Here is a 10,562-nt window from a genome sequence, read left to right as displayed (position 1 = left end):
TAATAAAAATGTATCAGTGACTGTGAGTTTTGCAAAACGTGTCATAATAATATTTTATTAGTGTTAATGTTAACCCCACCAAGAATATTTAAATCCACTGAACCATGTGTTTATCTTTAATGTCTGTACTCCTGAGATTTACAGAGGAACAAATCATGAGAATGAGTTTAGTTTTCAGCTCTGACTGATTCAACCACAGATTCTTCATGTCTCCTGACAAACAGGTCACACTGAGTGGAGCGGTCGACCGTTCCAAGATGGCGGCCATACAGCTCGTCAGCGCGATAGCGCTCAATGCTGGATCTAGTGTTTATATGATATCTATGTTATTCCAGGTCAACTCCGCTTCTCAATAAATAGGTCCCGCCTTTAATCTGAAAGAGGCGTAAATTAAAGTTAGTCACAGCGCGAGCGGGCGGAGTTAACGCTAAACAACGTATTTTTTTGGCGAACTAACCGCCTCTCCTCTGCAGTTGTCTATATCAGTCGCCTGGTGTCTAGCGTCGAAACGTAATTTGTTTCCGTGTATTCCGCCCTGCTCCCTCTCCTGTCAATCAAATCTATTACGTAGGTCTTGTTAATGCTGCATAGCGACTGAGAATAGCTTGAGAAGTGACCGCAGGTAATAATAATAATTAAAAAAAAACTCAACCTAGACATGTTACGAACTGTGTTTATTATGTACGAAGCGTTGCTTCTTATTTGTGATAGTGTCATGTGTTTTTTCCTCATCGCAGGTGAACGCTAGTTTAGCTTTGGTGTGCTAACGTTGCGTTAGCTGTTTATCAGAGCAAGTTATCAGCGCTGTGGTGGAGCAGACGCGAAGCGGTGAAGCCTCGTGCCTGCCCCGCTGCTGCTCAGAGCCGTGTTATCCGCCGCCTGCTCGTTGGCCCACATGCTAACAACCGACGAGCCGCCGCTAGCACAGCGCTCCTCATGCTCGGTAGCCTCCGAGACACATCGCCTCTGGCCTCTTCTACCAAAACATAAAGTTATTGTGCGCACAATGTCATAAGCCAAATATTCTAAAATAACTTTACAGTTTTAACAAACGCTAATATTACGTCGGATTGGAGGTGATGCAGTAAGATGTATTGTAGGCATCTGTTTACAGTGACGTCACGTTGTGTCAGGACATCAGATCACCTGTTTCTAACAATTAACAGTGAGTTTGACGGTGAATGAGTTTTCTTGTTGGCTTGCAGGTTGGCTGTGACTGCAGCCAGGACAGAAGAAGATGCCTTCTCCATCTTTTACCCTGGATGCTCAGCTGAGATTTCATGACAAATGGCTGAAGATAGACCTACAGGTATGGAAATATTTGATCAGAAATAGACCAAAGCAGTTGCTTGTGTATTTTGGTCCGTGAAGTTGTTCTCATGTTTGATGGTGAGTTGGATGTGACAACAGAAGTTGCTCAGTGTTCGCAGACCTAATGTGAAGCCTTGCTTGCTCTTTGTTTCCAGTAAGGCGGCTGTATTCACACGTGTGTTGGCTGTGACAGGTAATTGTTTAGGTGTGATGTTAGGAGTAGGAAGTGACTGCATATTACATGAGCTCCAACATTGAATCGGTTTCTACTGCAGCCTAATGGAAAGCACAAAGTAACTTCACAAGCCGTGCAGCAAGCTTCATCAGTCTATGTTGGCAAAATACTCTATCTCAAACCACGCAACATGGATGATGTCAACTTTCAGAAATTAATCTTTGGATTTGCATTTAAACTAATATTTAAAACTGGTTCATTTCAAAATGGCTGCTACAGCCAAATAACATTATTAAAGAAAAATGGCTGTAAACCAGTCAGTTTGACAGATATTGAGCTTAAACTTAGTGTGGTAGTAGCTTAAAGTCATCCCCAACTTTTGTGCCAAGTTTATACTGGTTGTAAGAGAGCTGTTTTTAAAACTTAGTCTTTAATTATTGGAGTCACTTGTGTGATGGATATTAATGAAACTTTCAGAAAGTACTAACTAGGTTTATTTACAATGGATTAACTTTTGGCATCACATTAATTCAAGATGGTCGCCACAGCCAGCTGACGTTATGAAACACAAAAAAGTCGAGTCATATTTACTGATGGACAGTAGTCCCTCGCTACTTTGCAGTTTGACTTTCCCGGACCAGCTCTTTCGCTCTTTTTCAACGATTGTCAACTTTAATATTACTCACGTGATTGTGACGGTACAACATAAAAAGTTAACAAAAAAAAAAACTTTGGATAGGCGCCACCATTTTGTAGTTTTCTTTCAATAAGCCTACACTTTAGAGCTGGGCGATATATTTTAAAAATATCATTATAATTTTAGCGATATAAGTTGAGACTATATCGATATAAAACGATATAGTTTTATACTTGAAAATCCTCTTGCTGTCTTTCTCCCACTCGCCGCCCTCCTTCTACCTGACTGAACACAAACCCAGCCCCTCAGCCGCTCTCCCCTCCTTCCTGATTCTGCAGGAGGTGGGCGGACACCGAGTAAACACGGCAGATATGAAGAGCAGCTGCTGCTGAGGATTTACAAAACGACTCTTCTTTCAGAGCTAGTTTGGATTTAGATTGTCAGATGAGGGGCAGAAAAATTATTTCTGTAGATAATGCTGAAAACAGACCGGACGAAAGGTCTGAACTATGAATCTTTTTCACCATTTAAACAACGGAGTGGCGTATGAACCGTGAAGCTGCAGCTCCGAGCGTTTTTTCAGCCTGCTTTCTTGAAACAAACCACGGGTCAGAGCTCATTTAGCCGTGCTGTGCTTTATGAGAGGAGCAGAGAGAGGTGGCAACATTAATAAATCTGCAGTTACCAGACCATACCACTTTATTTATAAAGCACTTAAAACAGCTACAAGGCCAACCAAAGTGCTGTACAGACAGAACAACAGGTAACACACAAAGCAAAATACAAAATGAGGTCAATCAGAATATAGACATAAGATCACACATCAACTCTACAGTTTTCATTTGATCCACTACATGATCCCTGTCACACTCTTCAAGTCTACAGCATTCAATTGATCCACTACATGATCCCTGTCACACATCGACACCACAGTTTTTATTTGATCCACTACATAATCCCTGTCACACATCAAGTCTACAGTTTTCATTTGATCCACTACATGATCCCTGTCACACATCAAGTCTACAGTTTTCATTTGATCCACTACATGATCCCTGTCTCCCATCGACTCCACAGTTTTCATTTGATCCACTACATGATCCCTGTCTCCCATCGACTCCAGTTTTCATTTGATCCACTACATGATCCCTGTCTCCCATCGACTCCACAGTTTTCAGGCAGCTGGTCTCAGAAGTAGTTCTCCAGTGTAGTGCAGCTGTTTATCCGTAGTGATTAGAAGGGACCAGTGAGAAGATGCTGCTGTTGCTCTGTGCACGTCACTTCCTGCTCCTTGTAAGACTCTGGTGTCAGTGGAGCTTTGTGACAGCACCAACTGCTTCTGAAAGTATTCCCATCTTTCACCAATGATAACAATGTCTGTTGTAAAGTAGTGAGAAATGTTCTTATGTTGTCAGAAAAATGACTCCTCCGTGTGTTTTTACACATTTAAACATTCACAGCTGCATGTGCTTACGTTTATGTTATATAGTTAATAAATCGTGAACTTAACTAATGGATGACTTCCTGCCTCTTCACATGCAGCCGCGCTGCCTGTCAAGGTCTACAGTATAAGAAGATATATAATATATAAAATTTCACCTGCTATTTTCATCAAGTTACTTGTTGTTTTAGTTGCAGGTATGGTGCTATCAGTTTTCTTGATAGGAACGTGTTTTCCAAATAACGCAGAGTTTAATATTTTAGTCACAACTTATTTTGTGTCTTGGTTTGTGTTTTGTCAGCGAGCATTCTCTGCAGAGGGACTGAGTGAGATGTGGAACGAAATGGTAAAAGATGAGGAGATAACGATTACCAGAGACGTTCCGGCTCACACAGGTAGCTCTCTCCCTCATCAAGAACTCACTTTCTGTTTCTCTCACATGGCTGTCATGTGTTTATGTCAACACACAACATTCCTCCTTCATATTAAAGAACGGCACCAGACACAGGAGCAGTGTGCTTTCTGTAACGAGCACATGAACATCATGGTACTTTTTCATGTATTTAGTAGAAGACTGCACTGATTGTTTTGGAGCTCAGAAGAAGGACGAGCCCAATGATAAAGAGAAGAAGGAGGAGGAAGACATGTCAACATTTGCACATCACTCCATCATGGAGACCTGGGACTGGGGCCGTCAGCCAGGTAGGGAAGGAAACTTGAACTTGTTCTCATCTTTCCCTCCTACTCTGCTTTTTATTTTTACACCTCTCTGTTTCCAAATGGTTTATTAATACTCTTGTGACTCCACATGGTTTCACAACACCTAAATGTTGACTACATACAAGTATATGCTTCAGGCTCAGCTGATCACCTTGTTACAACGTCTGGAAGTTACAGCTCATTTAAAGAAACATATATTTGTTTTATGTTACATTTATGATCAACACATCTTGAGCTTCATTTAATTTTATTTAGTTATTTTAGGAAACTTCACGTGCACTTTAGTTTTTGTGGTGGATTTATTGATCTATATTTTGTGTAGACTTTTTCATCTAAATAACAGAAGGATCTTTTTATTTTTATACTTGGAGACTGAATACTTTACTAAATAAAGTAATTTCAGTAAAATTACCCCTTGGTTTTTTAAAATTTAGTATAATACTGCAAAGCAACATGTTAAGTTAATTTTGTCAAAGAAATAACTACGATTTCTGTTTTTTTTTTAAATTGTGAAATTTATCGTCAGAATGCTCTGAAATATCATATTATATTTGAGCCATATCGCCCACCCCTAGTCCAGAGTGGGGCAACAAACAGGTGTAGCGCTTCACCTTTTCCACCCACATTTTGATGTTGTCGGTCCATGGAGTCGAACCTGTGACCTACCCATCACAGGCCCACCTTCTCTAACCTCTGTGCCACCACTTTCCCCTTTGGTGCTTTAGCTTGTGAATTGTGGAAACTCTGAAGTGACAACTTGCTTGTAGGACAACTGGTAGGACTGAGCGGTTATTTTGACCCAGCACAACATAATACTGGTACACATGACAGTGTGGTGGAAAGCGGGTGGCGTCTCTCACCCAGTGTGGTTACTGCAGGAACTGGGTGGGACAGTGTTTGGCTGGAGGAGATAACCGTCAGGTCAGCTGCTCTTCTCTGACTGTAGGTTATGCTTCATGGCTGCTTGTCCTGTTTTATTGATTACAGCTGGGACCGCCTTGGTTTGATGTTCCAGTGAGTGTAACTGGGTCACTACATGAACTCTGTTATTGATGCTTACAGTTCCAGCAGCTCACTTCCTGCTTTTCCATTGTCTGATTCGATATGTGAACGTACAGGTTGGACCTCAGTCATCATGTACATAGTTCCCATGTGACGTAACATCAGGGGCATTTCTGCCTCTAGCAGCAGGTGCAGACACAGCGCAGTTTACCGCTAGTTAATTTTCTCAAGTTTTCTTTCTTGAAGTAGACTGCACTGGTTGTTTCCTGCTGGTAGAGGATGTTACAATCGGGGAGACGTTTGGGCAAAGCGCAGTTTTCACTTAATCCCAGAAATAATGAAATGTGAAGGAGCTCCATGGAGGAGCTCACCTCAGAACATCGTTGAGTCTGGATAAGGATCTGCCCTCGAAGACGTCGTGCTCCCATCACTTTCTGTCCGGTAAACAAAAAATTCTATATAAATCATTTTGTGAAACAATGTCAGAGTATAACCGTGTGTGTGTTGGAACTGTTGTTTTCATGATTTAGCGTCTCTACTACTGTAGTTAGCTTAGAATGCTATGCTACGTGCTAACCTCCACACCGTAACACTCACAGCAACAAAGTTCTGGTTCTGGTCCCGTGTTGAGCCTGGACTGTTTGTTGTCAGGAGGCTGCATGTTATTTTATTTAACCTTTATTTAGCTGGTTAGACATGACTGAGACAGTTTACATGTCTTTGTTTCAAGGTAGACCGGGTCAGTATGACGTTACAGCAGCATGTGAGCCGTCATTAAAGCAGAGTTATTAAAGCACATTTAAAATAATGATGTGAATAAAAGAAGAGAAAAACACACATAAAGTTAAATTGTACTAAAATGTGAGTGAATCTCAGTTAAAGCATTTACTAAACAAATCTGTCAATAATTAATATAAATACATGTTATACAGTACACACTGTGTATATGTATATACTGTATATACTGTACAGTATATGCGTCACACACACATTGTATTTAATATACATAATATTTGAACACTGTGACATTGTCAGACTAGAACTATCAGTTTGTTTGATGTTGAGTTCCTCTTTACTCTTGTGTGTGAACAAAGCAGTGGATGCATCTGTACTGAAAATATTCCATAACACAAGTTCATCTTTGTGTATTACAACATTTGTTCTATTGAATGATTTGTTTTTTCAGGAAGGCGTGCACACAAGTCAAACACAGACTGGTCTCCTACACTGAAGCTGACAGACACATGTAAGCCCCCAGTATACTCCCGCGTACGTCCATACGCAGAGGTACGCGCGTACGTACGCAAAGGTACGAGCGTACCCCCCAGGGCATGTCCGTGCAAAGCTCAATTTTTCAGAGTCCGAGATTCTTTGTCATTCGCACCTCATGTGGTACATAGGATCAAAGATATGTACTAAGAAAAACATCAACTAAATATACACTAAGCACTCATAACATAAAAACATTGAACATCAGCACAAACATGAACATGAGTCTGTGAGCAGATGAGCAAGAATGAACACATCAACATGAAACAGATCAGCAGCAACATACCATACCATACCATACCAATTTATTTATATAGCACTTAAAACAGCAACAAGGCCAACCAAAGTGCTGTACAAAAGAACACAAACATGCACAGCAGACAGGAAAACATAAAATAGAAATACAGATACAAATAGCAGCAGAAGCTAACTAAAATGGCCAACAGAGTAGAGAACAGACCGGGCCAAAACAAATCACACCGTGTTAAAGGCAAGAGAATAGAAGTGGGTCTTCAAGCGAGACTTAAAGACTGAGAGTGTGGGAGCCTGCCGGACACTCAGTGGCAACTCATTCCACAGTCGTGGACCTGCAACAGAGAAAGCCCTGTCACCTCTGAGCTTACGACGGGTTTCTGGGACTGAGAGAAGCATCTGGTCTGCTGACCTCAGAGAGCGCGGTGGGACATATGGCTGCAGAAGATCAGTGAGATAGGATGGGGCGGAACTGTTCAGTGATTTAAAAACATACATGAGAATTTTGAAATGGATCCGAAGGTGAATGGGTAGCCAGTGCAGGGAGGCCAAAACTGGCGTGATGTGCTCTCTATAGCCTGTACCAGTTAAAAATCGGGCTGCAGCATTTTGGACCAGTTGTAGACGAGCAATGGAGGACTGACTGATTCCAAACAGAAGTGAATTGCAGTAATCAAGCCTAGATGTTATGAAGGCGTGGATCACTGTCTCAAGGTTCTTTTTGGAGAGTATAGGCTTCAGCTTAGACAGCTGTCTCAGCTGAAAAAAACAGGATTTTACCATCATGTTTACTTGACTGTTGAGTTTTAAGTACGGGTCCATTATCACCCCCAGATTAGTGACCTTTTGTTTCTCTAGCGGGGCTAGAGAGAAAAGGTCAATGTCATGGTTCATGAGTGAGCCACTGGGATGGAACAGCATGACTTCAGACTTCTTCTCATTGAAGCTTAAGAAGTTTAAAGCCATCCAGTCCCGGATGTCAGCCAGGCAGTCAAGAAGAGGCTGAATAGAGCGTGTGCTTCTGTGCCTCAGGGGGAAGTAAATTTGGCAATCATGGGCGTAGAAATGAAAGGGTATGTTGTGTTTGCGGAAGATAGCACCTAGTGGCAGCAGGTGTAAAGAAAAGAGAAGGGGACCGAGGATGGACCCCTGCGGTACCCCCCACTGGAGCGCTGTCGATGCCGAACTAGAATCTTTGATATTGACACAGAAGGTTCTGTCAGATAGGTAGGACCCAAACCATTTAAGGGCTGACCCTGTGATGCCCACCCACTGCTCCAGTCTAGAAATGAGGATCTTGTGGTCGATGGTGTCAAAAGCAGATGTAAGGTCCAATAGGACAAGCAGCACAGAATCACCTGCGTCTGTGGATATGAAAATGTCATTAAAAACCTTCAGTAGAGCAGTTTCAGTGCTATGGAGAGATTTGAAGCCAGATTGGAATAACTCAAGGATAGCGTGATCCCCCAAAAACTGTTTCAACTGAGACTCCACAATTTTTTCCAGTAGTTTAGAGGTGAATGGGAGTCTGGAGACAGGCCGGAAGTTGGACATGACTGAGGGGTCAAGGTTAGGTTTTTTCAGGAGGGGCTGGACAGCAGCATGTTTAAAAGTCTTTGGCACCACACCTGAGGATAAACTGCTATTCAGAATAGAGAGAATAAAAGGACCCAGGGTAGGAAAAACTTCCTTTAGTAGTCGAGGGGGACCACATCAAAGGGGGAACCAGATGGTTTCATGCTGCACATTACCTGCTCCAGAGAGGACAGAGAGATGGGCTCAAAGTGGTCAAATACAGCCACACACTGAGATGGGATGGACAGATCATGAGCTGGTGGAGAAATGAGTGCCCGGGTGTTTGCCACTTTTTCTAAAAAGAAATGGAGGAAGTTCTCACACAGCTCAGTTGAGGCTTCCAGAGGTGAAGGCTCACTGAGGTGTAGAACTGAGTTCAGGGTGGAGAAAAGAACTCGGGGGTTGTGGGAGTTGGAGACAATTAAATCAGAAAAGAATTTACATTTGGCAGCTTTAACGGTTTTCTGATAGTGACGCCAACTCTCCCTTAACATTTGAAAAGACACCTGGAGCCTGTCCTTCCTCCACTTTCGTTCAGCTTTGCGACACTGCCGCCTAACGGCTCGAGTGACGTCATTCAGCCAAGGCTCTGATTTAAGTTTTGTTTTTCTGGTCTTAAGGGGAGCAACACGGTCCAGAACATTTAAACAGGCAGAGTTGAACTGAGAGGTTAGCTCCTCAGTGGTAAGAGACACCGGGAACTGTTAGATCCTCTCAGAATTAAAACCTTCATTAAAACGAGCAGCAGTGAAACGGTTAATGGAACGCGTACGTGCAGGAACGCGCGTCTTAGCAGTAGGACAAGGGGGGGTGAAGTCAAACAATACAGGCATGTGATCTGAAAAAACATTGTCACCGATTTTCAAATTAGAAACAGAGACATCGCGTGTTAAAACGAGGTCCAGCATGTGACCATATTCTTGGGTGGGGCCGCTCACCTGCTGAGCTAAGCCAAAAGAGTCCAATAAATCTAGAAAGTACTTCACTAAGGGCTTCTCCTGATAACACACATGCAAATTAAAGTCACCAATAAACAAAAAGTGAGTGTATCTCTGTGTGATATCAGCCAAAAAGTCAGAGAATTCATTTATGAAGTCCTTAGAACGAGGTGGGCGGTAGATGAGCGCACACAGGACCGGAGGAGAGTGTCCAAGTTCAAAGGCGCTCAGCTCGAAGCTGGCGCGGGACACCGGGATGGACAACTGTTTACAGGCAAAGTTTGCTTTAAAAACTGTTAATAATCCCCCCCCGCGCCGACCTGATGGCCGCGGGGCATTGAAACACAGACAGTCCAGTGGTAGTAATTCCACCAAGGCGCTGGACTCACCATCAGAAATCCAAGATTCCGTGACGAACAGAAAATCCAACTCCTCATCTTTAAAAAAGTCATTGAGGATAAATGTCTTGTTGGAAACAGACCTTGCGTTGATTAAACACATCCTGATATTGTCCGACACAGGCACAGCCGTGGAGGGAGACGCGCGCGCCAGCGGGCGCAGGTTATGAAGAACAGCTCCTCCTGGTCTGCTGGTGCGGCGCACAGGTAAACAACTCCAGGTGTTTCCATGGACTGAGCGCGCGGGCAGCTGGCCAGCAGCCGGGCCCCGGGAGCACCACGGGTCAGAGAGGAGATGATCAGACCTAGAGCGAGTCCTGATAGAATAATCCACACTTTGCCTCAGTTTCACCAAAATCCCTGCACGCTTCCCACGACGTCTGCAACGTTTCCTCCATGGAGAAAGGCCAGGGTCACGCAGAAGGAACGCAGGAATCTCAGATAGGACCGGTGGGGGAGAGTGCTGGCCGCTGTTCAAAAACTCCGCGGGAATTTCAGCAAAAGTACGGAGCTCCAAAAGTGCCCGACGATCATACTGAAAATATGACTCGGCACACTGCACAAACCATTGTAAAAATAACAAAAATACAATACAAGCAGAGAGCGAGAGACGGGCAGCTCTACACACCGGCGCCATCTTGGAGCATGATGAAACAGATCAGCAGCAACATGAAACAGATCAGCAGCAACATGAAACAGATCAGCAGCAACATGAAACAGATCAGCAGCAACATGAAACAGATCAGCAGCAACATGGAACAGATCAGCAGCAACATGGAACAGATCAGCAGCAACATGGAACGGATCAGCAGCAACATGGAACGGATCAGCAGCAACATGGAAC

General features: G+C 43.3%; 1 protein-coding gene across 1 annotated transcript in view; it reads left to right on the top strand.

Moving 5' to 3' along the window:
* Nucleotides 1–518: 518 nt before the first annotated feature.
* herc2 (HECT and RLD domain containing E3 ubiquitin protein ligase 2) overlaps nt 519–10,562 on the top strand; it is a gene marked incomplete in the record, with an annotated part of 472,599 nt that continues 462,555 nt past the window's right edge. The window contains 4 exon segments of the mRNA XM_037698316.1: nt 519–622; nt 1,206–1,309; nt 3,866–3,959; nt 4,135–4,266. Of these exon segments, the coding sequence (XP_037554244.1) occupies nt 1,238–1,309; nt 3,866–3,959; nt 4,135–4,266 (298 nt within the window).

The sequence above is a fragment of the Nematolebias whitei genome, chromosome 3, assembly GCF_014905685.2.
Source record: "Nematolebias whitei isolate Nwh7 chromosome 3, NemWhi1, whole genome shotgun sequence".
NCBI classification, from domain to species: Eukaryota; Metazoa; Chordata; class Actinopteri; order Cyprinodontiformes; family Rivulidae; genus Nematolebias; species Nematolebias whitei.
The sequence above is the reverse complement of the archived record's forward strand: the minus strand, read 5'-3'. Positions and strand labels throughout refer to the sequence as shown.